At 39.3% G+C, this 27,577-nt stretch overlaps 1 protein-coding gene and 1 long non-coding RNA gene across 5 annotated transcripts in view; one reads left to right on the top strand and one right to left on the bottom strand.

Moving 5' to 3' along the window:
* Nucleotides 1–26: 26 nt before the first annotated feature.
* Nucleotides 27–9,213, top strand: LOC141943452 (uncharacterized). The gene is made up of 2 exons (XR_012628953.1): nt 27–162; nt 7,661–9,213. It is a non-coding gene; the product is annotated as an uncharacterized LOC141943452 (long non-coding RNA).
* The window catches only part of EML1 (EMAP like 1), a 107,721-nt gene continuing 89,275 nt past the window's right edge, over nt 9,132–27,577 (bottom strand). For all 4 annotated transcript variants that reach the window (XM_074868766.1, XM_074868768.1, XM_074868764.1 and 1 more), the window contains 10 exons: nt 25,334–25,488; nt 24,026–24,151; nt 23,650–23,781; nt 19,593–19,660; nt 17,944–18,032; nt 17,343–17,440; nt 17,129–17,216; nt 16,847–16,942; nt 10,991–11,121; nt 9,132–10,700 (listed from right to left, as the gene is read on the bottom strand). In XM_074868766.1, the coding sequence (XP_074724867.1) occupies nt 10,575–10,700; nt 10,991–11,121; nt 16,847–16,942; nt 17,129–17,216; nt 17,343–17,440; nt 17,944–18,032; nt 19,593–19,660; nt 23,650–23,781; nt 24,026–24,151; nt 25,334–25,488 (1,109 nt within the window). In that variant the 3' untranslated portion in view covers nt 9,132–10,574. The remainder of the gene's footprint in view (nt 10,701–10,990; nt 11,122–16,846; nt 16,943–17,128; nt 17,217–17,342; nt 17,441–17,943; nt 18,033–19,592; nt 19,661–23,649; nt 23,782–24,025; nt 24,152–25,333; nt 25,489–27,577) is intronic.

The raw sequence follows: 27,577 nt of genomic DNA, 5'->3' as shown, positions 1-27,577 counted from the left end.
TGTGTGGGCAGGACAAAGCGCCGCCGCCGCCCACCCCGCTCCGCGCCGCTCCGCTCCCACGCGCGGCGGGACCGCCCCGCCCCGCGCAGCCTCCGCCGGGGAGATGGCGGGGGGGCCCTGCCCAGCCCGGCCCGGCCCGGCCTCCCCCCGCCGGCAGCGCAGGTGAGGCGGGACGGGACGGGGCGGGGCGGGGCGGGGCGGGGGGTGCGGCCGCGCACCGTGCGGGGCACCGGTCGGCGGCTGCGGGCTCCGCCGGGGCCGGGGAACCGGCCGGAGCGGGGCCGTGCCGCGGTTGCGGATCTCTCCTCTGCAAAGCGCTCTGGGGGTCCCGTACACCAGCGGTAAAAATCGGTGCTTTTGTGGATGGCAGCACGGGCAGAAATTGTGTTTCCAGTTTCTGTTGCGGGGAGGGCGCGTGTTCTGCTCCTTCACCCTTCCCACTTGCCCCAGAGGAGTTCTCCTGCGAGCTCTCATCCTGCTGTCACCGCGTCCACCCTCCGCACCCACCTTCCCCACCCACCCCGGGGTGCCCTGGGCTGCCTCCCAGCCCTCAGGCTTCTCCCCATCCGCCTCTCCTCCCCACTCCACAGCCCAGCCCTGGCCCTGGTCCTGGCTCTTCTCCTCCCGGTCACCTCCTGCCGGGTCTCTTGTGCAGCCCCAGCCGCACGGTGATGGGCTCCGCCAGTGGGATCAGCTTCTTTGCAGGTCCAGAGCCTGGGGCTTCCCCCCTGCTCCTCTCCACACCGCTTTACCTCTTCCCGTGCACCACCCACTAGAAAAAGATGATACTGAAAGTGGTGTGGCTGGGATATCCTCAAGGATCTAGCATGGTATGGGACCAAACACTGCAGTTGTTTCTCAGGTCTGTGGTAGGTCACCATAACTTGATGGGCACTTCTCAAGAGTAGCTCTTCAAACTGACAGTCTGTGGGTCCATCTCCCACAGATCTCTCCCAGTTCTGCGCCATCCAATTTGGACACAAAAAGCCCCCCAACAACCACGTAATCCCGCAGCAACCAGTGGGTTTCCAGGCAGCTGGCATGAGTGTGCCCATTGTGTCTGGAACAGAAATGGTTTCTGGCCTCCTCCTTCCCTCCACGTGTCTGTGTCCCGAGTAACACCGATCACTCCCTGACACCCACCTCCAGCCACACGTGCCGTGAAGAGCAGGGAAGCTGTAGCCCCCCTCCCTGTGCACAGAGGCAGTTTTAGGAGGGTGCAGGCAGCGTGGCTGGGGGACGGAGGGCCGCGGGGCAGCGCGTACGGCTGGAGAGCTGTGCGAGCTCTCGGGGGAACATGATCCGGCATGGCACAGCCTGTGCAGGAGGTATGGAGCAAAGCAGTGGGGGCCGTTTTTAATATAAATACATTTTCATTTCTGTTTCTCTGAAAAGTTAAGGTTTCACCATTGGCTTGTCAAGCCTTGCTGATGCCTACTGCGGCTCCATACCAAATAAAAATAAACTACAACAGTAACAACAATAATATGACAGCAACATAACCTGTGGTAGTAACAATGTGTATACATTTTATTCAAGGCCATGCTTGTTTCTTGGTAGCTAATGGGTATCTGGTAATTGCTGTTTTCAATGATCATAAAGGTGTTAAAAAAATAACTATGGACAGAGTTACCAAAGGGCCAGGGGGAGGGAACGCCCACCCCTTCTGTGCCTCATACGCACAGAGCCCAGCTCGTGCCTTCCCTGTCCCATAGCAGGTCTGTGCCATCCTCTTCCCAAGTCACCCCACCAATTAATCTAAGCTCACTTCAGGGAGAGGAGGTCTCTTCTAAAGAAGCAGCTCTCGCTATTAGTAAGGGGCCTCTTAATTTGTTTTAAACCAAAGCTTATAGTCCTTTCTTGTAAACAATTACCCTAAATTTCCTAGAAGGCACAATATATGTTGTTGTATAAAGAAACAACCGCGGCAGATCATAGATCTAATAATATGCAGTCACCTCTGAGTAACAGTGGCTTGGAGAAACCCATCCACATAATTTGTGATGGGGTTGCTGAAGGTAGCAAGCTTATGAAGAAATAATGAACAAAAATAAAACCTATTTTCTTATTACTATCATCTCACTAATCCTTTAGAGTGTGGGTCACTAACCAGCACATGCAACATATGGGACACAGCACAAGGCAAGAAGGATGCTTATTAAACCAGAAAGTTTCATGGTAATTGTACTAGAACTTAAAACATGATTAAAAGAGCAAATCTGTATGTGAGTTCACCGATAATCTGGGGTTTTTTAAATGTAATTTCCTTAAACTAGGTTTATAACAAGCACAAATCAAATAGGCAAAGAATATCAGGAGCTCATATCAGGAGCTCAAGGTCACCCAGTTGTTTTTCTCAGTGAGTCAATGCCATGTCCAGAGCTACATGCCAGTGCAGCAAGTCTCACAGTGTTTTTTTCCCACTGAATTTTGTCCTGCTCAGAGATTTCTCTTGAAATTCTCAGGCTTTTCTGTGGGCTTGTCCACAAAAATATGTAGCTCTTTTCAAGGAAAACAAATCTTCCCAATAGCTTGTTCTACACACCTTTTTTTAGAAGGCTTTTCGTAAGCATGGAGGATTTAGCCTTGTGAAAGTCACCCTGGAGAGGAATTCATTATACCAATTTATTATACTATGTCCAGTAAGACACATACACATTCATTTCTAAAAACTCTTCCTCAGACAGCAACACGACTCATAACTTTGCCAAAGCTGAAGTTGGGTTTCAGTTGTACAATTTCACGGACACCTTGCTGGGGCAGACAGAACATGATTGCCAAATTCTGGTGCAAAGTGAGATTCAAAGATTCCCAAAGCTCAGAGGGGTTCAGTCCTGGATGTTTTATTTTCACCTATCTCCATGCCTGCGTGCTTGGCCACTTAAACCTTCCCTGCAATATTCAGCACCATTTGGCAAAGGGCCAGGTTCCATCTCTGATTTGTTATGGCAGCCCTGATGGGGCACTGGCGGTGACGGAGGGCACATCACCCACTGCCCGCATGGGCAGCCGGTATGGTCCATGCTGCAGGGAGACTGAGAGAAAGAAGCTGCAGCAGGGCTGCAACCCGTGAGTCCCCAAAAAACCTGGATTTCTTTAGCAACACTTCATTCAGTCTTGGGCTGAGAAGGAAAGAAGAGGCTGGAACAAAGAGTCAAGAGGCAGAAGACTCTGGCAGGAGCTAAAAGGAATAAGAGAATGGAGACTAGAGGAAAATGAGGGAAATACAGAGGTTTGGGATTTTTTTAACAAGAAAAGAAGAGAAAAGGAAGTTAGATGAAAAGGGAAAAAATGAAAGAAGAAGGGGAAAAGGACAAGAAGAGGGAGTGGTATAGGACAAGGCTGAGAATAAGTAAGAAAAAATACACTGTTGATATACTTTAGTTCTATGTTTTATTATACTTCAAGTGAAGATGGGAGCCAAGGAAAGGAAGGGTCCAACTGCATCCTCAGGATGGTGGTGGGGGATAGACCTCAGGCCAGTACTGTCTCTCAGAAAGGAAGGAGCCCACTGGCACTTTCATGTTTTCCTGTTAACACCTGGGGAGAGCCGGGTTTACAATCGCTAGGATTTCCAGGCAGCTGGGAGGAGCTCTGCTTTGCAGGCAGGCCCTGGGGACATGTGGTCTTACCTGTTCAACGCCATCAGTGACTTTTCCTTATCAACTTTTACACATAACTTAAGGAAAAGACACCAGTAAACCACAAGTGTATAGGTGCCCAGTGTGCAAAAGCCAAACCAGTAGGGGTGTCTCCAAAGATCACGCACCCTTCTGTGGTACTCAGAGGTAACAGTGGTCCAATCTTGCCAGCAGCATCCCCAGAGATGTGTTTTCATGCTAGGGTGAGGGCAGAAGGGCAGGAATGGGAAATATAAATACACCTGACTATTCCAGTTTTCTTTTTAACAAGTAACTTTGGTTTCTTTGAAGAAATACTGTCTCAGTTTATGGTTTAGCCCCATCCAAGCATTGCCAAAGCCTGTGTTTTGATACAGCATATTCCACATCAGGGCATAACGTAGTGCCCTTGGAGGACAATCTGTATCTTTGCAGTCTCTTGCAGAGAAGGCTGTACTGAGCCAGGCAAGGAGACGCGTCATTTTGTTTATCATTATTAAAATCCCCTTCATCCTGCTCTTGCAAGGTCAAGATTGTTTGGGCTTGGAACTTTTTAGAAAGAGGCCAGATTTGTCACAGCTGGGTAACAAAAGCAGTGGTGTTCTCACCCAAAACTAGCCCAAAAGATCTCAGCACAGAGGCAATGCTGTGCTTGTGAAGTCAGAGATAGTCGCGACTCTTCAGGCTGCTAAATTGCGTGTGGCCAGATTTTCTGCTGAACAGGAGCTGTGCATACGGGAAATGCCAGAGGGCTTTTCACTTAAACTGAGACTCCTGTCAGCTTGCTCTCCAACTGTTCAAGCTGTAGACAGAGGCTCTCAGAGCTCAGCTTCTGCTCTTTTTAGGTGCTGTAAGGCAGCCAAAATACTTGAACCTCTGGCGTAATAACCTCCCCTGTGGTTATACACTGATGTCATAAATTTGGAATTATGATGTCAATGAAAGATGCTGAAAAGAAGAAGCTGGGCAGGAAGGAAGGAGCCCTAAAATGTTGACATTTATCTTAATGAGAAACTGAATCCAGAATGAACAGCCAAGGGAATTGATTTTGTAGAGGCGTTCTCTTCCGTCTGCCTCAAGCAGACAGTCCTCTCCTCAGCACGTCTCTGTGGTGCGAGGGCAATGCAAGGCAACGACAAATTAAAATAATCTAACATAGCTACAGAACTCATCCAGCCTTTTTAATTTTTGCTTTCTAACCATAATGACTGAACAGCCTGAAGGAGATTTCTTTAGTCTACAACCTGGAATCTGGAGCAAACGTAGCTCACATAGTGCTGGTAGCCAGAATACACAGAACAGCTGCATTTGCTTCCCTCTGGCTACATGTTTACTCTAGGTAATTCCATGGGTCAGATTTTTAAAATATTCATCTCTTAGAAGCTCCTGCTAAAAATCTGTTCACTTGCACAGACACCCAGAAAACAGGTTGTCATTCTCATGGTTATAACCTCAGCACCTCAGACTAAACCTGAAGAGACAGCCTTTAAGGTACAGACAGGTCCACTACAAATGAATGGAAATGTCTAAATTCATGTAGTTTGTAGACAGCCAAAAGGTGGTAAAACCAAACCTGTGCTAAGCTGGGACTGTGGAGCTGGTGGAGAGGAACCGCTTTTCATGGAGTCCAAGATCTCAAGCTTTCATAACAACACAGACAAAATTCAAGGTCCAAAGAAGTGCTACAGAGCCTGGCGACACTAACAGCAGTTAGTTGGAAGGAGGAACCTTCTTACACTTCCACATTTGGCATGAGACCAAGAGGAGCCCACAACGCTGTGAAACATCGTGATTGACAGACGTCCCCCAAGTGACTTTCACAGATGTGCCCATCAGTATCACCACGGACACAAATAAGATCTACCAAACTTAGTGCTAGATGGCAGCTTTGGCTGAAGTACCTCCATGTAAATTACCACTTAGTCTTCTACAATTACTTAATGAATTCGGGGGGCAAAGTTGTTCCATTAAGAAAAATGAAATTGCTGCAGAACTGCATGACTAAGGAGAAACATAAATCTCTCCCAGCAAGAGCGTGAACCGCTAATGTACTCACTCATCGGCAGCCAGCAGCCTCCGTCCAGAAGCAGACGGATCGGGGTGTGATTCTGTCCTTCCCCTCAGGAGTCGGTTCCTCATCTCCCATCTTTGGGGCTAGGAGATGCTCTGGATTGGGGCATCTCTCCTGAAAGGCAGCCCGCCGCGGCCAGAGCGGCATGGCACTGATCGGACAGCTCCAGCGTGGCTATGAATCCCGGCCAGTAATGGAAGAAAAAGATTTCTGTTTAAGCTTTTCATAAGTCTGTTCTTTTCACTAGTAATTAAAGTGACATTTTCCCTGCCATATGCAGGATTTTTGAGGATGCAGTCAAGTGATCTGTCAACAGCCCTAGTTCCAGGGATGGAGAAAACACAAGAAGACTGCCTGCTTCTCTGAGCAGAACCTGAAGAAATGAAAAATGCCAACCCTTGCAAAAAAGGGTCTGTTTGCCCTTGCAAGCTCTTGTCACATGAATAATTTTGAAGGGGAGTAATATCCTTTATTATTAATTCTTGTGAAGAATAAATTTCATCCAAACATTTCACATAGGAAATATGACCTTGTATTAATTAACCTTGTATTAATTAGAATAGTAAAAAATCCATTTTAACAACATTGATTTGCTTCGTGAGAGAATATTTTGAAATGGTGTTTTTTAATTCACTAGTACTGAAAAACTATTTACTCTTACATTTATCGCCTTCACTGATTTTTTTGCTTTATTTTTTTAATACAGAGACTGTATTAAAGCTCATCTGTTAGAAATTGTTAATACCTGTCATGTTTCAACAACCTGTCAAAACTGAGCACTACCAAAAGTATCTATGTCATAATCATCTTTCAGGTAGTAATTCAAATAGTACATATTGAACTAAGTTGAAAAAGGCTGTAGTTTTGATATAATACAAATGTGTGTCCTACAGGAGTAAAATAAATATATGAAAACAGGCAAGAGAGGTAAACAAAATTATGAAAAGCCTCTACTTGAAAATGGGTGATGATCCTAAAAACTAGATTGAGTCTATGTTTGGTAAGCATATAGAAGAGAGAGGAAGAAGTCTTTTGAAAGCATATGTATTGTTTGCTGAATAATTTAAGACTTAGAGAACAGATATTATCACCTTCAGTAGCTAATCACTTTGAATATCCTGACACAGAAGTATTATCTGAATATACATGCTCATCATTTTGGACAAATATGAAAGTTGTACTGTTATAGTGCTAAATGACATACAACACAGAAAAAAACCCTACCCTAAAAATATTTTAAAATCTAAGTATGCAATATACATTACAGGGCTGCCCACAGACAAACGGAGGACAATTGAGGAACAACGAGACAGTGTTGATCACCTCAGTACACTTGTAACAGGAAGGTGGGAGGGCAGGGAGGAAGGGTCTAAAAGCACATGCAGCCACTTGATAAGTGCAAGTCAAAGAAGTAGTGTGGATACAGATACAATAAGAAAACAGGAACTTGGCCCCAAAAGAATCAGAGAGGTAGTCAGGGCCACTGGTTTTATAAGCAGTTAAGGGCAGCCACATGTGCCAGTACGGGCTAAGATGGATGCAGTCCTGGAAGCTGAAGTCACAGAAGAGTAATGCTAGAAATGAAGGGAAGAAAAGCAAGAAACAAGAATTGAAACCAAAGAAAGCTGAAAGGGAGTAGGTGAATGCTTGGTAGACAACACCAGTACCCAAGAGAAACAAAGAGATTAATCTCTTCTTTGAGCAACACTACAACTGCTGCAGCCAAGATCAGGGGAGGGAAGGAGCAGAAGCAGAAGCCCAAGTCCAGCTGTATCTCCAGCCATGGACTGGAGAACCAGCCTCAGGCTACACGGACAGGCCAGAAAAGACAACTGCTGCAGACGGAGTATCCGGTGAAGGAATCAGGTGTAAGAGTACCAGGTGCTGCAGAGAGAATGAAATACACCAAGTTCAGGAATAACGTTCTTGACTTTTTTTTGTTGTTGTTCTTTTTTTTTTTCTTTTAAAGCAAAAAAGAGGTGACTCCTGAGAAAACAAATAAATTCAAGAACCAAGGAACAAGGGTGGAAGTGGGGAGAGCTGAAGATTATATACAACAATGGCAAAATTGTGTAGAATTTCCTGGATGAAGAAAGAAGAATCACTTTAACAGTCATCAAACTGATACTTGGCTCAAGACATTACCCACCATTTGCCAATTCAGCTAATAAGCTTATCAGGTTTTCATAGAGGAACAAAGACACATTTAACAGTAAAAGTTAGAAACAGAGGAGCAACAGAGACACAAATGGGATGGGATTGTTGAAAATCCCCTTTGATCAGTAACCCTAGGGATGAACCTGCAGGATTCCTCATCTATTTCTTGTAAGGGATAACAGTTTAAAATGAAGAAAGGGATCACAAATACATTATAACATCCCAGGAGTAGCACTGTAGGAGAAGGATGAAAAGGGAACGAGCCAACCCCATTTTCAGCTCCTGTTTTGCCGCAAGTAATGACAAATCACCTACAATTCTGAAAACAGAAAACCTGAAAGCACCCCATCTGCAAAAGTAAAAAAAAAAAAAAAATAAACAGAAGGTCCAGACAAGATGAGAACCTGTCACTTGCATATTATGACCTCTTAGAATTGGATTAACCCTAGAAAGGGTAAGGATATTATGCCTTAGTTTCACATGCTTAAAGCAGAGGGAGGGAGATTGACATGACCATCAAAAGAAATTGTTCCAGTGCTCCTCTGTCCATTTATTTTCTTCACATTGCTCCTCACTCTGTACAAGCACTCATACAGCTGCCCAGCTAAATGGCTTTCTTAAAAAAAAAAGCTGGGCTTTTTTTAAATCCCCAGCTAGAAGGGCTTTCTGTTTTGTAGTAGTTGTTCATTACCTTGGCCTTTCTTTTTTTTCCTCTGAATTGATTTTAACCTGGGTCCATCTCCCAGCTGGGTTCTCCCTATGGCCACAATAACTCTTGTGCTGCTGCGTGGGATGGGAGGCTGGGGCAAGATCTCTTCCTTCAGTGACAGTGCTAGATAACGTCAGGTTAAAGCGACCCTGAAACCCTGGCCTTCAAAAGTCTTGCCTGAAGACAAGTTTGTCGCACAGAGAACGTGTCAGGAGCTCTTGCCATCATAAACCTGTGCAGTGGAATGACACTCCTCCACCAGCTGAGTGCTCAGACATAAGTGATGTACACCAGGAGGCACAACCAAGGGAGGTTGTAGGTGAAAGCATGCAGCGTGTCCTTCTTCCCTGCAGTGAGGCTGGAGTTTCACTCTCTAGGTGTGCATTAGGGATCACATTCCCAGGGTCATGCTCATACATGAAATTATGTATCCCAAAATCTAGATTTTATTCCTAAATATTTTTAAATGCAGCTCTAATTGAGAATCACAAATGTGTCATTAAGTAAAAGCCCATCTCTTCTATTTCACGTTGAAACAAAGACATTTTACTTAACAGAAAAAATGGATTGAGAATTCACTTTAATACATGTTTATTGGTGTCCTGCACTTTCAGTGTAGGAGGTTGGAGATGTAATAAAAAAAGTTTCAAAATTTATTGATTCCATTTCATTTAAATCACTCTAAACAACCAGTGCTTTAGAGCTCAGAGAATTAGCGTTTACTGTCCATTACAAGCGAAATTTTAATATTACCTTTTTCGAGTCTGTTTAGAACTCCTCTCTTTTAAAATTCTTCAGATACATTCCTCAAAGTAAACAATACATTTCAATCTGTGTCACAATCAACATTGATAAGGCCTTCTTAACCATTTTATACCACCTCCACTATTACTTCATTGCAAAACACAATCTTATTTCATACTATAAATATCCATCCATGCACAAAACACAGGGGCCAGAAGTTACACATTAATATGTCATGTAGGCTTCCAAGACTTCCTTCACCCTCTGCAGGTTTATGGTACACTTAAAAAGATATCTTTAGACTTGGTCTACTTGGTCTTAAAATACAAATATACAATATCCATAAGCATAAAAAAGTAAAGCTAGATTGCCTTACCATTTGTTATGAACTGCTAAAATCTTATACATGTACAATATAGCATCATGCTGATTAATATACATATTAGTTAAATATATCAACCAATATTGGGGATGTGGCCAAGCTTTTTTGTTTTGTTTTCAAAAAGAAACTGTTCATATATAAGTAAAAAGATTTTTAATTTAAACTCATATGGAATACCTGAACCACATAGACATCTGTAAACCCTGCTGAGATATTCAGGTCAAACTGGGGCATAACCTGCTGATTAACTTGAAAGGGAACACAACTCCTCACGGGTGATACCCAACGTGTGCTATTCCCAAGAGAATGCAAATTTACCAGCATTCACATTTTCAGGTCTAGAACACTAATTTTTGCATCTTACATCTCGGTTTATACTTTTTGTATCAATTCATCATCCTCCATCAGAAACAATTCAGTACCTTGACATTGTCATAGATTTTTCTAAATAAGGAGATATACAGTACAAAGTGTAGATAGTGAAACAAATAAGCACATATATACAGTCTTTGAAAGGCATTTTTGTGACCACTGTAGCAGTGTTTATAGAAAACATCTAAGATAGTCACATTCCGCTGATACCACTGTATTGCAAACTGTCAAGCCACATTTCTTATATTAAACTTGTACTGCATTTATATTGTACAACAGAAGAGAAAACGATCATTCTTAAGGTGTGACACAATTTAAAAAAAAAAAAAAAAAATCACTAGACTGAGTAAGGTAACCAGCACAGGGCTTAATTTTCCTGAGGTTTGTAAGAATTTTTTAAACAAAAATCACAGTGACCAGGCTAAACTGCAAACATACTGTTAAGTTTTAAATATACAGTTTATACATAAATTCTGTGCATGGTCGACTCAACTGTGTATGTTCACACTGATGTTTCCTTTAAATGACTCGCCACTGCATTATACTTGTATCTTTTCCGCCTGTGGAGATGAGATGGGTGTCTTCACAGAGAAAATCTACATTAGTTACATGACTACTATGTCCACCGTACACATGGCTTGGAGCCTAGAAAACACCATAGTAGTGAGAATATAAACTGTCATAAAAACGAATCATTATAACATTCATACAATGAAACCAAGGCATCACATAATTCTCTTAAAGTATTTTAAAATCAAATTAAATTTCAAGTTTAATTGTAGTCTCAATCAACCTTAAGTAAATCCCTTAGGCATATACATATTCCCATTCTTCCTTTTTTGCTTGTTTTTTTGTTGGTTGGTTTTGTACATAGGAAAACTACATTTAATGCATTCGTGCAAGTTACAACAGTAAATTTTTTGGAAATACCTTACCCTAAATTGTGAACATGGATATGAGAAGAGATGTACTTTGCCAAAATCATCCCCTGTTGATAGCAGTTTTCTGCCATGTGATCGACAGACAGCATTGATGTCTGTTCCATCTGAACCTTCAGGCCATACACCTGAAACACAGAGGGACTAATTAAAGGTTTCTATAATGGAAATAAAAGCGACAGCTTAAGTTTTTGTTAAAATATTAGTAAAGGCTTACTTCTTTAAAAAAAAAAAAAGAGAAAAGATAAAAACTATAAAAATAAATGCAGCTGAGTCAGTATGCATACTTCAGTACCAGCAAAAGACCAGATTCTAATAGGAAATCAAGTACATAAACAAGTACTTTATTCCCTCTAGTCAGCAAAGTGCTTTTTACTCTGAAAAAAAGAATTCTGCTGAATTACAGTCATGTGTCTGAGCCTAAAAGAATGTTCATATGGTTATGTAGAAAAATAACTGTTACTGCTTATGTAAGAGCTAACATACTTTCTTCATACTACTGTAGTCTAACAAACTACCTATGTGTAATTCAACACACTTTCTTCATATTACTAAAGTCTAAAACCTATGACACAAGAAATTATATAGTTTAAAATATTATTTGGTAAGTAATAAATCCCTTGAAAAGAAACTGAACATACTAAATTTTTTTAAATGCTTTTTATTTTACTTTAAGTAATTCTCCTCCTCCTTCCTCATGTACTCCTTGCTGTTCTTGCACAAAGCGGTGTTCTAAAATTAAACTGTAGGCTCATCAATGCAAGGACCAAATCTATGCACCACATCTTTAAAGCCTCTGAGTATTTGCCTGTAATAAATTGTAATTGTAATAAAATCCAACCAGTTATTGAATTTTTTTCTTTTTGTATGCAGCACTGTGGGATTATTATGGTTTTCACGATTCAGATTTTATCTAATACCTACTTAACATAAATGATACCTAACTTTCAGAGACCACTGACATAATCAGTTATAGTGTGTGTTCTACCATTATGATTTAGCAAAAAAACCACCTTGCTTGGTGCTATGATTTTCAACGACTGTCCCTATGTCACACATCTTCTGCGGCGTCCCCCTGAAGTCCCACCACTTGAGTGCATGCTCTTCCTTTGTTATTCTCCTCCTATGTTATTACAGGTCAGGATGAGACAGTTACTGCTTGCCCTCCTCTCTCCTGGAAGAACGCCTATGCCTGTGGGCAGGGCAGGAACACTCCAACCTCCCTTCTTTGGGCTACTGGCAACACCAAAGTGGGCATCTTGCCCTGCACTGTGCAAACATCTGGCCTTCAATCCACGTGCAATTCTTCCCAAATACAGTCTTTGTATCATTGCACAGCAATCCAAAAGCACTAAGAGGAAGTGATTCCCCGTCTTTACAAGGAATTACAAATTGTTGTAAATAAAATGAAACACAAAGTACTGATTTGTGGACTGCCCCTAACTCTCCTGATGTGTGTGGAAACACGTCTTTGCTAAATCAGGGACAGTAAAAAATAAGCTTAAAGAAAAGGAAGGTGCAAAGAAGAAATATGCTAATTGCTGCTTGTGGAATTATGAACATGTAGAATGAAGAGACACAGAAAAGCTGTTCTAAACAACTGCTTTAACAAAAAGGAGACTGTATGAACATCAAATGCTAGCTGAAAAGAGGCAGTCTTCTCAAGAGGTCACTATGACAAGCTGGAGATAACCCCTAAAGGAAATATTTTAAGAAACAAGATTGCCATTTTGAAATGTGGAAAGGATCATATCGGGGTTTTTCTTTAAGATCTTTGTGCTCTTCCAAAACTTATTCCAGTGCCTCACTGTCAGTTTTTCCAAATATGTAAACTGAATCCCCTTTGCTGAAAAATTAGTCATTTTTTTTTCTTCCCATCTTCAGCAGACATGGAAAGAGCCTATTTCCTTTCTCTCATTTGAAGACTGATGCCATGCTTTTTTTCTTCTCTTCTTTTCTAAAATCCATTCTTTGCATCTCTTCTCCCAGAACAATACTTAGATGGATAATTATTTTTGCTGGTCAGCACATTATCTGTTGGTCCAACGTGCAAAAACCAGAAGTAGATATTCCAGCTGCAACTGAAGCAGATACTGATAAATGGACAATTACTTCACATTTTGCATGGCAACATTTTCATTATACAGCCCACGAATGCATCTACCTTTCCTACAACAGCACAGTGCTGTTGACTCACATTCAGTTTGTATGCAAGAGTAATCTCATCTTTCTGTGCAGATCTGCTCTCTTGCCTGCTCTCCTCCATTCTGTATCTGTACAATTGGGTTCTGCTGTTCAACTGTGTAACCTCCTATTTGTCTCTGTTGAATTGCCTCCTTTTTTCATACCATTCCTCTATTTCTCAAGACAACTTGCTAATCCTGCAGCTTCATGCCACCTACAAATTATACATGCTGTTTTATCACCCATGCTATTAATAAATATATTCAAACAAACATAATATTCAGTGTACAGTCTTCTAGTCAGTTTTGAACCCAACCAGCCTGAGCTCTGGTTTGCTTGCAACGTTGTCAGGCTTTGCATACTATTTTAGATTTCTTCTATCCCCGTCCTTCCACTCAAATACTAATTTTTCCAAAACCGGGCATGTGATATGAACTGATGCTTTGGTTGATTTCCCAGCAGCACACAGCTCTTGCAACAGCATACAGATCAGTAAGTGTTTTAAAATCTTTAGTCCTTTACATTTAGATGCGTTTGTATCACTAAAATATCCTCCCTTGAACACACTTCTTTACATGCTGTGTGATTCAGTTGGATCATCTCTAAACATTTCTAGGCTGACTAATCTGTTCCCATGTTTGAAGACAGGTGTTCAACAGATCAATGTTCATTTCCCCCCCTGCACTGGTTATGCTGATCTGCAAGTGCTAATGCGTACTATTAGTGATTTTTATGTGGTTCTACTAGAGTGAGAAAATATCCCCAGTTTCAGTCAGCCAGTAGCTACCAAAAAATCAATACACTAGAACCCTCACGACCTTGATGATGTGATTTCTACTTCTATGTCCAGTGGGGCAATCCTGGCAAGCATTTCAGCACTGTTCATACTGGCTGCTCTGAGGCCCCAAAGTACTGAATAGCAGAGTGACTTCCAACATTACCAGACTGGTTTCCATTTTATAATTTATGAGCTTCTTCAAATTATTATTCTAGCCACTAACTGCACTTTATCCTCTATATATGGACTCTGAAGGTAAATATATGATTCCACAGATACTGCATTCATTCTTCTCCATTTTTCCATTACTTTGCCTGTTCTCTGTGAGGTCCTGAAAATAAGTACTAATGGTCTCAAGATTACGCTAACCTGTCGTTTTAACAGATATAACAAGATTCATCACACTCAGATACTTTGAAAATATCTGACTTCTAACTGCTTTCCCTACTGAAAGCAGAGGTCTTATCCTTTAATTACTGGCACTAACTGGGTTAGCCATCAGATTGTAGTAAGTCTTATAATAAACACATATTAAGAAAGAAAAAAAAGTGTCATTTTTTTTTTAACACTTCAGCCTTAGCTGTGTCATCTCTCCGCATAGCAGACCAATATTGTCATTGGTCCTTCTGTTATTTCTGTACTTGTCACAAGTATGCATTTATGTTTAGGCTTTGTTTATGTGTCTCCTTGGTCCTCCAACAGCTTCTACTTTCTGCATTCCTCTTCCTTGTAGGAGAGGTCAACAACAGTTTAACCAAATTTGTGTCATGATGCCACTATCTTTCCTCTGGGCTGACAGTTTGTGCACTTCATACCATCTAAGGAATACCACATCTCGCCTTTTCTCCAACTTCTGATCTTCCCTAATAGGGCTTTGGATTTTTGCAGTTTGCTTCCCTGAAGTGCATTATTTTCATTTCATTGCTCTTTTTCCTTCCTGTACTAAGTATCACACCTCCCTAATTCCACAGCCATTCCTACACAAGGTGCATTCACATTCTCAGTAGCTTCTTTCCAACACCCTAGAATCAAATGTGGAGGAAACTCCCCTTTAGGTGCTTGTCTATTTCCTGTATCAGAAGAATTTTAAGAACTTGCTGGTTAGCCACTGTACTGCAATTCCCTTCCCAAGACTCTGGGATAGTTAAAATCTCACATCATTAGTAATTCCTGTGATTTGACTGATTCTGCTACCTATTAAAAAAATTCCATTCATTTGATCTTTCTGGAAGGATGGGCAACAGTATAACCCTGCCACCATTAATATTCTTTTTTGCATCCATAATTATTATGCATTATCTTTGTAACTTCCCAGTCTGAACCTAACTGTATAGCTATGAATCCTCCATCTATATGGCACCATGTTCTCTCCTTGTGCATTGCATATCCCTTCTGAGTAAGTTATATCCTTTTACTTTAAAATTCCATTCATTTGATGAACATCCTCACAACCTCTATTACATTACTAAAATTATAATTGTGACGATTATTAAAACTAGCAACTACTTTTATTTATTCGCCATCCTTGTTGCTTTAGCTTACAATAAACCAGTTCAGCACGGAGGACTGTAAGTGTAAAATTGTATACGCAGTTTTCACAAGTTCCTCATTGGCTCAGTACATCGTTTTGTTCCACAATCTGGCTCCAAAAGCTCATCTGTTGCAAGGGGGGAAAACCCCTCTCAGGTGTGATGCTCCTCTCCTATGACTATGCACCAAAAGCCACCCCATACTCTAATAGCACTACATTTTGCATGCATCCAAATATCAAGTAAGGAATACTCACTTAAAGTATTTATCATCTCAGAATATCTGAACCTGTGATGCTAAATGCAAAGACTTTGTATTTGTAGCTCTGTAACCATGTGTCAGGTATACTCAAACCCCAGGAATATGTTAATAGTTCAGTAAGAGCCTTCATCCTTCATATGAGAAACATATTATGTCAACATGCATCCAGTCTTCTAGGATTTTCTTCTTTTACTAAATCTGCATGCTGTAGTGATACCCAAGCACTGCTTGTCAGTTAAATTACACAAAATTTGAATGTGTCTTCCCAGCGTATTACTACTGCCATCCCATCTTTAGTCTCTAAAAACATGTCCTTTCTGGCTGCCTTCAAACACATCACTGCATCTGTTGTACTTGAAACATGGGTGAAAATCTTCCTTGCTGACTACTTATACTAAACCAGACTCTTCTCTGAACTTCTACCACGGCTTCCTACTTTATCTTAAGGACTCGAGAATTTGAAGCTTCTTGTACTCAGCTTTTGTATGATCTGTGTAGTTCTGCATTCATTGTGGAACAAGTACAAAGCTTCAGAGTACGCTGGTGAAAGCAGCTCCCTCAAAACTGGCAGAAGAGAAGTCCCATGGAAACAAACCATCCTGATTTTGTTACATTTTTCTTCTTTCCTCTTGCATTCCTTTCACCTAATTTAATTGCTATTATTGTATCAAAATATATTATCAGTACTTAATGATGGAGACTGTCATCCATTTTGTGTTTGCACAGTAACTAGTGCAAATGAAACTGGTTCTAAGGGGATTTGACCCAGTAGCTGCCTAAATAAAGGGTAATTCCATAGAACTGGTACTTTAAATTAAAAATTATGAGAAGCAGCTCTAGTGTGACAAAAAGGGCAGTGATTTTGTCCTTGTCTCTCACTTATATAGTAATTTAATATTTATACTTGAAACTAGCAAGAGTATTAAATCAGAGTCTTTCTGGATTGAAATATGAGGACAGATTGTAATAAAAATGGCATAACAGAAGTTCTGTATTTTTCCCTGAAATATGAATAGTCATGTTTCATAAGAAAAAGTTGGCAATCCAAGTGTTTGTTAATAACAAGAACGGTAAGAGCTTGTAAGAGGAAAAATACTTACCAAAAACATGGAATCCTAAAGTACAGGTGTAAGTTGCCCATTCTATATCCCTAGTTGTTTCAACACTCACTACTTGTTTACAAGCAGAGGGGATCCCTACAAAAGAAAAAAAAAACCCACATGATAACATTTTTAACTCTCAAATTGTATAGATTTTTGATTGCACCAGATGAATTAAAACATATGGTCTATCTTGGCAGTTTTACGGTCTCATTTAAATTTTAAATCTGTATTAGACTGCCTGAACTTTGCACAAAAGGACTAAATATAATTCTTACTCACAGTATAAGATTTCATAGTCTCCTGAATTAGACACAAGATATTGTGAATTAACAGACCAATCCAGATGAGTAATGAAGCTGGAATGACCCTACAAAGAGAAAAATATCGTATTAACTGCACTAACAGTATCTCTCAATGTGTCAGTATTAACACTGTGCTACAAAACATGCTTAAGTTGTTAATATTGAACCAGGAGGGAAAAAAGGTTACTTACGGAACATTTGCCAACTCTAGTGTACTTTCTTCCATTTTCACTTACGCCATATATATAAATACAGTTGTCATGGGAACCTATTGCCAAGAAGTTTCCATCTATAAACACAAAAGTTAACTGTAATTATTCCTGTAAGAAAGAACTTCAGCTAATTTTGAAAAGTTAGTGTGTCACAGACAAGAGGAACTGCTCTTAAAGGTCTTAATACCAAAAAATGAAAAAAAAACCCCTCTATTTTTCAGTTGCATATTTCAAGATTACAAAACAGTAAGTTTATGTAGCAAATACTACCGTTCAAAACACATGACACTTCTGGATGCAGCTACAGTCCATTCAGGGCTAACCTGATTGCAACAACCTGTGCAATTAAGTCATGTTTGTTTTTTTCTTCCCAGTGAAACCAGATTGAACATGTGGGGAAGGGAGGGAGGGAAAAGAAAACTAGAACTTAAGACACCACCCATTCAGTGTTGCCAATGTTTCACAGCATACTTATTTTCAATTTCAGTATGGCAAGTGAGGAATTATTTTAAAACAAACGAACCCCAAATTTAATAAAAAATTCAACACTTTTTTAACCAGTAAATCAATGCTCTCAAACCTGGTGAGTAACGCATTACAGACAGCTGTTCGTTTCCATCTGTGTGTACAGTGACCAAGTCTTTTGTTTCTGTGTCAAACACAAACCACCTGTTGTAAATACAGAAAGAGGCCAATAAATCTTTCCATAAGGAACTTAAATCTACTGTAATCTTGACCAATTTTCTTCTGTCAAAATAGCATAAGTTTTACACCAAGAAAAGAAAAACAGCAACTGCTACTCAGTTTGGTTTATTTTTACTTTAACACAAGGATAGTTTCTTTCCCATGTTTTTTAACCAGAAAAATAATCAGACATTGACCCTGATATCAGTCTTCAGATTTTAGTCTGTTTTACTATGTATCATACATTAGAATAAAGTAAGCATTACATATAATGACCCTTCTCTATGCTACACTGATGTTTAAACTGATGCCTACATTAAATCCTGGAGCAAAGGAAAACACAAGCAAGAATCAGGACTATTCACTTTTGATAGAAGGATTAGCTTTATTTATTAATTTTTTAAGTTAATTAATTTACTAATTTTTTTAATAAATTTAATTTATTAATTTTAATGAACCAAAATTTAATGTGTGGAAACATGTAGAAAGGACAAAGATAAAATTTGTATTTCAATATTTGCATCAAATTACTAAAGACAAAGTAAAGATTCCTCTCAAAGCTTCTCCTTTTGATTTACTTTATTTAGTAAATAAAGTAAATTTAGTAACTAAAGTAAATCCTTTATTTAGGATTGATATGCAATCCAAAATAATCTTGGCTTATAACCTTCAAGCATCCTATATGTTCTCCATTAAATGGAACTGTTTTCAATACTAACAGCAAAGTCTGCCCTCAAGTGACATTAAAGGAGAGGATGGTGAAGGCACTCCTTCCTCCTATGACAGACAACCAAGGTTAAACCTTGGCCTGCTGTTGACCCAGTATGTGACCAAGGGCTCAATCTGCCCTGTAAAATGGAGGTACTATCTTTCATCTTGGTTTTGTCTGTATTGTTCTGCCTGCAGAGTGTAGGGCAATAACAAGTCTCTTAATATGCATTTTTACACTATGTCTAGCACAGTGGAACATTTGCCAAATTTTTGTTAATCGGGTTGTCACTGTATTAAGAGATAATAAATCACTTGCTAGATTTTCCAATGAGCAACTTTTTTCAGTGTGATTTCCTCTGCGTTGCCCTACAGGCCTCAGAGAAGACATCTGTACGCATCTGCAAAGTTAACTTATTAACTCAGAACTCCTCTTTAGCCTCTCCTTTGCCACAATGGACACAAAGATTTAACATTTAGGTCACTCGTACGGTGACAGCACCTCCCACGCATGGTCTCACTGCTAACCTAGCCTTCCTGTCCTGTCCCAATCCACCTCCTCCCACTGATGTTAGATTGCTGCTCTCCCAGGGCAGAAACCACCTCTTCCTTCTGTGTTCATGCAATGCTCCGCAAACACGGGCTACTGGTCCAAGACTAGGGTTTCTAGGCACTAAGGCAATACAAATAAATTTCACTCTGAAAATCAATAGAAATCAATAGGAGATGAATATATGTCATGCGTGCTTCTGCAAAACAAGAATATGAATTTGGACATGAGCTGGAAGAATCACGTAGTGCTTGTTGGTGCCCAAGGTGTAGCTCTGCGCATCTTACCTGCCGGTTAGCGTCCCTACTGCAACAACAGATGCTGAAGGATGAAAACCTGAAGACTGTGCTGGATCCTAAAATGTGTCAGAAGGAAGCATACTTTTTTACAAGTCCAACAAAACACAGCTCAATTATCTGCCTCAGGGACAGAGTAAGTCTCTCTTGTTGTCTTTTGGTTGTTTGGGTTTTTTTTTTTTAAATTCTAACTGGAGGGGGGACGGACGGGGACATTTTTAACTGATTGAAATATTATCCAGTAGATTTTTTTCCCTCTATACAAGGCCACTGTTTTCTTTTCTTCACTATCTAAAAATAGTTTGGCAAGTGATTTCATAGCAATAACATTGGCAAAGGCAGCTTCTCAACAAATCACAAACAAGTAAGAGATAAAAATAACTTATTAAATTAAAGCTGATCTAAGAATTAAGTGTCAAAGCTGCAGTATACCTACTGTCTAAAGGACAAGCAAGTACATTATTCGACAAAGGTATGTGTCACTGCACAGAGGGGAAAAGCCTAACTTCTACGCACACCAAAGCCTTCTTCAGCACCTGACAGTTGCAGCTTAGTGGAAGACTAAGGGCATGAACTGGGTTTCTTATTCTGATATGCAATTTTAAAACATTTTACTTTATATAGTATATTACTATGGAGTCCGGTAGAATTGCACTGTTTTTCTTGCAATTTAAACATGTGCCTAAAAACCAAGGTAAGTACTTTCTTTCTAATACTTGTTCAGTTACAATAAATGAGCTCCAGAACTCTTCAGGTTATAGCAGAAAGTCCCCAAATTAATACCTTATTTTTTCTGATACCTGCCAAAAATCATTTTAAAATGTAAGCAAAAAAATTCAGTAACATATCTCACAAAAATGCTTGTGTCCTTGATTTTCTATATTCTAAAATAATATCACATTGTAGGCATTTTAGTAATTTGTAATTATCAGCCCTAGAGGCTATGTGTAAGGGATATTCTCATTAATTTTAAACAAGTGACTAATTTGAAACACGTTACTAACTCTAAAGAAATTTCAGAGAATTGTTGAAATCCAGGATTTCTATACATATGTTCTAAACCACTACAGTAGTCCAGAAAGGAAAATTTCCTAATTTTTTAAAGTATAATTTCATAGTAAATGCTAAAATATTCTCTTGAATAAACCAGATTTAAATATCTGAGCAGTAACTTGTACTCATAACTACATTAAAAAGCTTTTACATAGATCTCTATGACAAAAATAGGTTAACATGAAATGATTTATTTACTCTAGATAATCAGTCACTGATTTATGAAACAGTGTCAGACATTTCAAGTGGCTAATAAGGAGATTATTGTCAAGATTGATAACAGAAATCTTGTCTTAATGAAGCAGTGTGTACTTGGAGGGGAAAAAAAATAAATCTTAGTCTAATTTAAACAGTCCTACTGCTGTTACCATCAACGTTTTTCAAAAGAACCAAGGTAAATAAAACAGTTTCTTAAACATTTCAATAACCAGTGCCTTAGAGTGTCTTATCTTTGCAAAACCACAGATGAATATTAATTGAAGCTCACTAAGTCATAATCAGCTGAACTCGTTTTGTTTTTCAGAGGAAGCAAAGAATAAAACAGTGGAAAATATGCCCTTTTTTGAGTTGGTGATTATTTAAGTAACAATAATTCTGAGATAGTAGCTTATCTGATTAATAGAGTTGTTCCTGTTCCCCATATTGTACTTGTTTCTCTATCAACCCAAACCTCTAAATGCTCTCTTCTTTAAACTGCAAGAGAGCAAAGTGTCAAGTTTCATACATCTCTTCATGACTATAGGCCCTCCTCAGTATGTCACTCCTGTAATGAGAAATATATCAGAAGCACTAATTTCTTATTCTTCCAGCTTTTTTGAAAGTGTATGCAAGTATAAAAAAACATACACCTTTACAGTGAGCAGTGTAAAGGATCACATTAGTACCTCCAACTTAATTACATGATCATTTTTTTCTGACAAAGAAGAAATTTGTTAGGAAAGCATAAAAAATGATACCAACGATTTTACTCTCCCCTTCAGGATATTTATAAATAAGACTTGCACAAAACCAGTTTCTAAATAATCAAATAATTCACCATTTCTAAATAATCAAGTTAAGTTCAGCAAACACTGTTCTGTCAAGACTGCTTTAACCTGATGCCACAGCATACACTTATTGCAGATGCATTGTATTCAATAAGTGTTATCAATATTAGCTTTAACTTAAAGTGTTATGTAGGCCTAAAAATCATAGAATGGTTTGGGTTGGAAGGGACCTTAAAGATCATGTAGTTCCAACCTCCCCCCGCCACGGACAGGGACACCTTCCATTAGATCAGATTGGTCAAACCTGGCCTTCAACACTGCCAGGGATGGGGCATCTACCACCTCTCTGGGCAATCTGTTTCAGTGCCTCACCACCCTCACAGTAAAGAATTTCTTCCTTATATCTAGTCTAAATCTACCCTCTTTCAGTTTAAAACCGTTACCCCTTGTCCTATCACTACACTCGCTGAGAAAGAGTCCCTCCCCACCTTTCCTGTAGCCCCCTTTAAGTACTGGAAGGCTGCTATAAGGTCTCCCCAGACCCTTTTCTTCTCTGGGCCGATCAACCCCAACTCTCTCAGCCTGTCCTCGTAAGGGAGGTGCTCCAGCCCCCTGATCATCTTTGTGGCCTCCTCTGGAGCTGCTTGAGCAGGTCCATGTCCTTCTTATGTTGGGGGCCCCAGAGTTGGACACAGCACTGCAGGTGGGGTCTCATGAGAGCAGAGTAGAGGGGGAGAATCCCCTCTCTCAACCTGCTGGCCACACTTCTCTTGATGCAGCCCGGGACATGGTTGGCTTTCTGGGCTGTGAGTGCACATTGCTGGCTGTCAGTTTTCCATCCACTGATACCCCCAAGTCCTTCTCCGCAGGGCTGCTCTCAATCCACTCACCGTCCAGCCTGTATTTGTGCCTGGGATTGCCTCAACTCATGAACAATTTTTTTATGAAAAAAAGTTGTATAATTAAGATTTTCAAAACTTCATGTAAACTAATAAAGGATTATTTACTACATCACACATAAAGCACTTTTGTCAGCAATATGAGGGTCATCTATAAGTTACTGGCTACAATTTGATCTGCAAACCTGTATATTGTATATATATCTACACCAGGTGCTGTTTCCTTTTTCCTGAAGTAATTTTTGAACCTTTCCACTATACAGAGGGCAGATAAGAAAGACTGAGAAGTAACTCATTTACTGTGATCAGCACATGTATCTCCAAAAAAGCATACTCTTGCACCTGTTAAAAAAAATGTAAAGGGAAGACTGAAAAAAATGCGATAGTGGCATCTTAAAATAGAGCAACACCACTGTCTCTAAGAGATAAACAAATGTCTCTTTATGGGTAAATATTTAGGAAAGTGATCACATGTCAAAAAACGTATCCTAAAAAATCAGTTCCTAGTGACACGTGGTAATCAAGATCACATGTTACCACAAAGCTATTAGGAGCCTGCAGATGCAAAACTGGGTGCCTAAGTACAGTATAAAACTGAGCCCCCACTAAGTATTCCTTCAGTACCTAGTTTCACACCAGAGATAGGACGTGAAAATCTAAAAACTACATTTGTTTATTTGTGAACAGGATGTATAAAAATACTAATGAATTATAAAAAAAAAAAAAAAAGAAGCCCAAAAATGTCACTAAAAAAATCTTTTCCTTCAGAATTCTAACTATCATGCACAGGATAGTAGTAATCTGATCAGAAGTACTTCTATATGGTAAGTATATCCTAACTTTATATTTGTGGTTCTCTTCCTAGTAAAAAAATATAAATGTCAACAGCACTGTACACTTCTATATGATACATTATATAGATCCGTAACACCTAGGATGTAAAATTCTTGTTTTTAAGAGTTTTACATCCATTTTCAAAAAGACAGATTTTTGTCATTTTTTTCCTCAAGTTAATACTTTAAAATGTTTTTAATCAATAATCTTATGAAAAACCCAAATTACTTGAAAAGTCCTGTAAGAGGAGGTGAGTTGTGTTTAATAAATTTATACCTCTATAATCTTGTTCCAGATAGGACGATGAGTGGTAGCATCCCAGAGGGTAATGTGTTTGTCATGCCCACAAGTGAAGAACTGAGGTTTAGAGGAATGGACCGCAAGTCCCCAAAGCTCATCAGTGTGACCCTACACAAGCAGAAATGTTTCTTGGTAAGGACAGTACCATCAAAACTAAACACTTTTAAACAGGATTAAAATGACCAAACTATACATTAAAGCATTACAAAAATACGTTGGTGCAGATAGATACATATTTATAATGTTATTTATTCCCAAAAGTACTGTAATGCATATTTATGAAACTTAACTTTAAGCAATATCTTTACCACTATTACACACTTAGAAATGTTCTTGTAAGGCAACAGCTTACCTGGGTAATTGGGAAAAAATCTCCTGATAGCGTGCCCTGTAGGACAAAGTTTCTAGTGGTTCCTATTAATACAACGTCTCCTTTTCCCTCTGCTACTGTTCTTATTGGACCAAACTGCTCTGGAATCTGTGGTCATAACACACAAACAGATAGTCAGACAATTAGTCAAGCGTTGCTATTTTTAAAGACATATGGCCTAGCAAATGCATTTTAATAGGTGCACAGAGAAGAAATTAAATGGATGAATATATATGCCTGACTTTCAAAAGTTTATAACAACTTGCATCAGCTCAGTAACTGTCTTTATAACACTACAAGAAAAGACATCCTTATCTACAGAACACTCTGTTTGTAGAAATAAGTCAAGTATTTCAACAAAGAGAAAAGGTTCCTTCATGTTGTGTTAACTCAATCATATTTTAATTGCAGCTGTGATATCAGACTAAGCATTTCTACTCAGAGATAGTGTCAGGCTTTATAACACTAGTACTTTCTTGCAAGGAATGTTTCTTTAATTGCAGCTTCAGTTCTGAAAGAGTCGGTGCAAATCTCCAATATCAAGTGTAAGGAAAGATGTAAAATTTAAAATAACAAGGAACTGTATGAACAAATAAGAGAAAAAACAAAATGAGGCCATGGTTAGAAACAGCACAACAAGCATGTACCTTGTGCTGTGTTAAAAACTGAATTACCAAACAGACACGCCATTCCAGTTGCATATGTATTTGCTACATTTAATAATATATAGTAGAGTTGAAACCCTTCCTCAGAGTTTTATGCTGATTGCTCTCTTATATTCAGTATGTAAACAGTCATGTAGTTCTGTCCAAACAAATCCCGCTTTTATCTTTTAAGTTCCTACATAGCAACTGAATTAATTTTTGGAATTTCTTTTTTAAATAAAAACCAACACTAACCAAGAAATTAACGAAAAAATGTAAGTACTAAAACCCCTCAAAAATCCTCACATCATTTTGGAAAAGTACAAAAACATTCTAATATTGTAACACTCTGAAGTGAAAAATTACCTCACATTAATTGCAAAGAAAGGAAGAAATAATATGAAAAAGTATGAATACAAGATTTGTTTGCCAATTATCATAGATGTTGAAAAGGAAACAGTACATTAATTAATAGGCTATCACAAGAATGATCTGATGACTCAAATGATATTGCATTTTACCATTCATTTGCTTTCCCACAGAATACACATCCAGAATTTAAAAAAAAGATTCAAAAAGCTCTGTTCAGAAGACAGCTAAAATTTCATTTTGAGTAGCAGAGTAATTTCATGATAGGTGATATCACCTCAGTTTTGTGAAGTTTTTGGTAATTTCCATTCCAAGATATCAGCTTTCGGTCTTTTCCACCTCCTGATACTAATGTGCCATCTCGCAGCATACACAGCGCAAATATACCACCCTCATGTGCCCCCTGAACTGCATGGCTTATTCTGTTGGTACCTGGATAGAAGGAGAAAAGACATTACTACTGAAATACTCAGCTTAATAGCTCCTTTTTCCCCATTTTTCTTCTCTATTTCTCTACTACCTGTCAAGAATCATCTGTCAACAATGACAGTGGCAGGCATGGAGTGCTGCACCAAAATGCACAGACCCACAGAAGAGACTGAATTGGTACATCTTAGGAACATATTCCCCCATCTCAGAAATTAAAAGTATACATATTCCTCAGTCTAGTTCAAACACAAAGTAAAACAGGTTCATTTAAACCTTTCACGGGTGTTTAATCTAAACCGTTTGACACCACATTTGACCTGCAGCAGCACTATGCACCTTATCAACAAAGAAACCATAACCCAGTCACTTGTTATCCTCCAAGGATATTCCACAGCCTCCAGACACCAGACTTGCACCAAGACCCAACTAAGCTAGAGGTTTTTGTACATCTAGCAGAAGGTGCTGAATCACTCTCTGAAAGAGCTTGTACTTCTTTATTGATTAACATGCCTTGTTCAAGTACCTTCTTAGACTCAAAACACCTTCAAAACTAACTACATTAGATTAAATATCTCTAATTTGATGAACCATTACTATTATGAAGTATAAAGAAACAATTACTAGTGATTCTTTTACTGAAATGTACACCTTGCATCAAAGCTTGGCTAACTTTATGCTTAGCAAAAGCGAGGGGCTGATGCAAGTTAGGAAGAAACTACTGCTTTTGCCTTTATAAATCCCATTTGATTCTATCCACATCTATGGATATAATGTGTCAGCTACAAGTGATTTCTATTAAGAGAAGTTTTTGCTAAGGGTACTCTGACCTGGTGGAAGCAGCCCTCACTTGAACAGCCTCTGAATCCAAAGTAGTGAAGACATAGAAAGTATGCTGTACTAAGATAGAAAAACAAGAATATTTTTGTCCAACCCAAAAGAACCAGCAGAGGGGAGGAGATCTTGCAGCACACAAAGAATTCCCTTTCATTCCTGGGAGAAAGGGCAGAAGAGGCCACTTGCAGTCACAGCAGAAGTTAGTCTACTGGCATGAAGGCAAACCGCCCCCTGAGCAGTGCACTGACCCTGACATGACAGCAGCCGCCACCATCTCCCTTGTCTGTTGGCAGTACAAAATAACCAAGAACAGGGAGATGGGACTATGCAATTTCTAAATTCTGTTTAGAAGGAAAAGCGTTAAAGTGTCTTCCTTTATCACAGGAAAAAGAACAGAGAAATAAAAGAGGAGCTGAGTTACAAACACCATATCCACCCCTTTCCTCAACTGTGCTGGTCAAAAGCACAAGGAAATAATTGGCTGATAGTCCCTGGATGAACAAAAGTCTACAAAACCAGTTCAGTAAGGCTCAACTGTTTAACTGATTCACTGTGTTGCTTCCCAGGTCTTATAACATTCGAGTATCTTGGGAGAGGGCACTGAGTAAATAAGAAGCAGCTGTCATCCATATCCTTTCTTCCTTTACTAATAAGGCCTCCTTTAGGGGATTCTCCTTATTCCTATGCATGGCATCTCACACACTGAGTAAACGTTTAGGATGTTGCTGCTGTTTGCCTTCTGGCAGGCATTGCCTTCTGCTGCCTAAAAGAAAAGAAAGTCTTTTCTTACTAGAAAATGCTTTTTAAGAAGTTTGTCCTATCCATCTGTTCTTTTGAAATAAAGCTGAGGAATTCAATTAGATCTGCATATATTTTAGCTTCACTTCCTAGGAAAACAAATAAAGCTATTTGTTGTCTTTTTAAAAGTGTATGTCAATAGGCATAATTTTTGCAAACACTAGAGTGACAGTATAGGAGACTGGAGATTACCAATTACATTAACAGTGTTTCTTACTATCACATTGATTAAGGAAAAGAACTTTTCCTGCCATTTCTTACTTCAATAAAAGTCATACATGCTGGCATAGCTCTACGATTCAACATCTGACCATAGAGAACACATTCTATAGAATTTTGTGCTGTAGCAGGCAGGTATATATACGTTCTTTAGGTGCTCATAGAGGAGAATCCAGACATAATCTGCTGGATTGGTCTTGGGAAAGAACACAAGATAAGCAAAATTTATTCTTCTTAAAAT

This window comes from Strix uralensis, chromosome 4 (assembly GCF_047716275.1).
Source record: "Strix uralensis isolate ZFMK-TIS-50842 chromosome 4, bStrUra1, whole genome shotgun sequence".
Classification (NCBI taxonomy): Eukaryota; Metazoa; Chordata; class Aves; order Strigiformes; family Strigidae; genus Strix; species Strix uralensis.
This window is presented reverse-complemented; position numbering and strand designations above follow the sequence as displayed.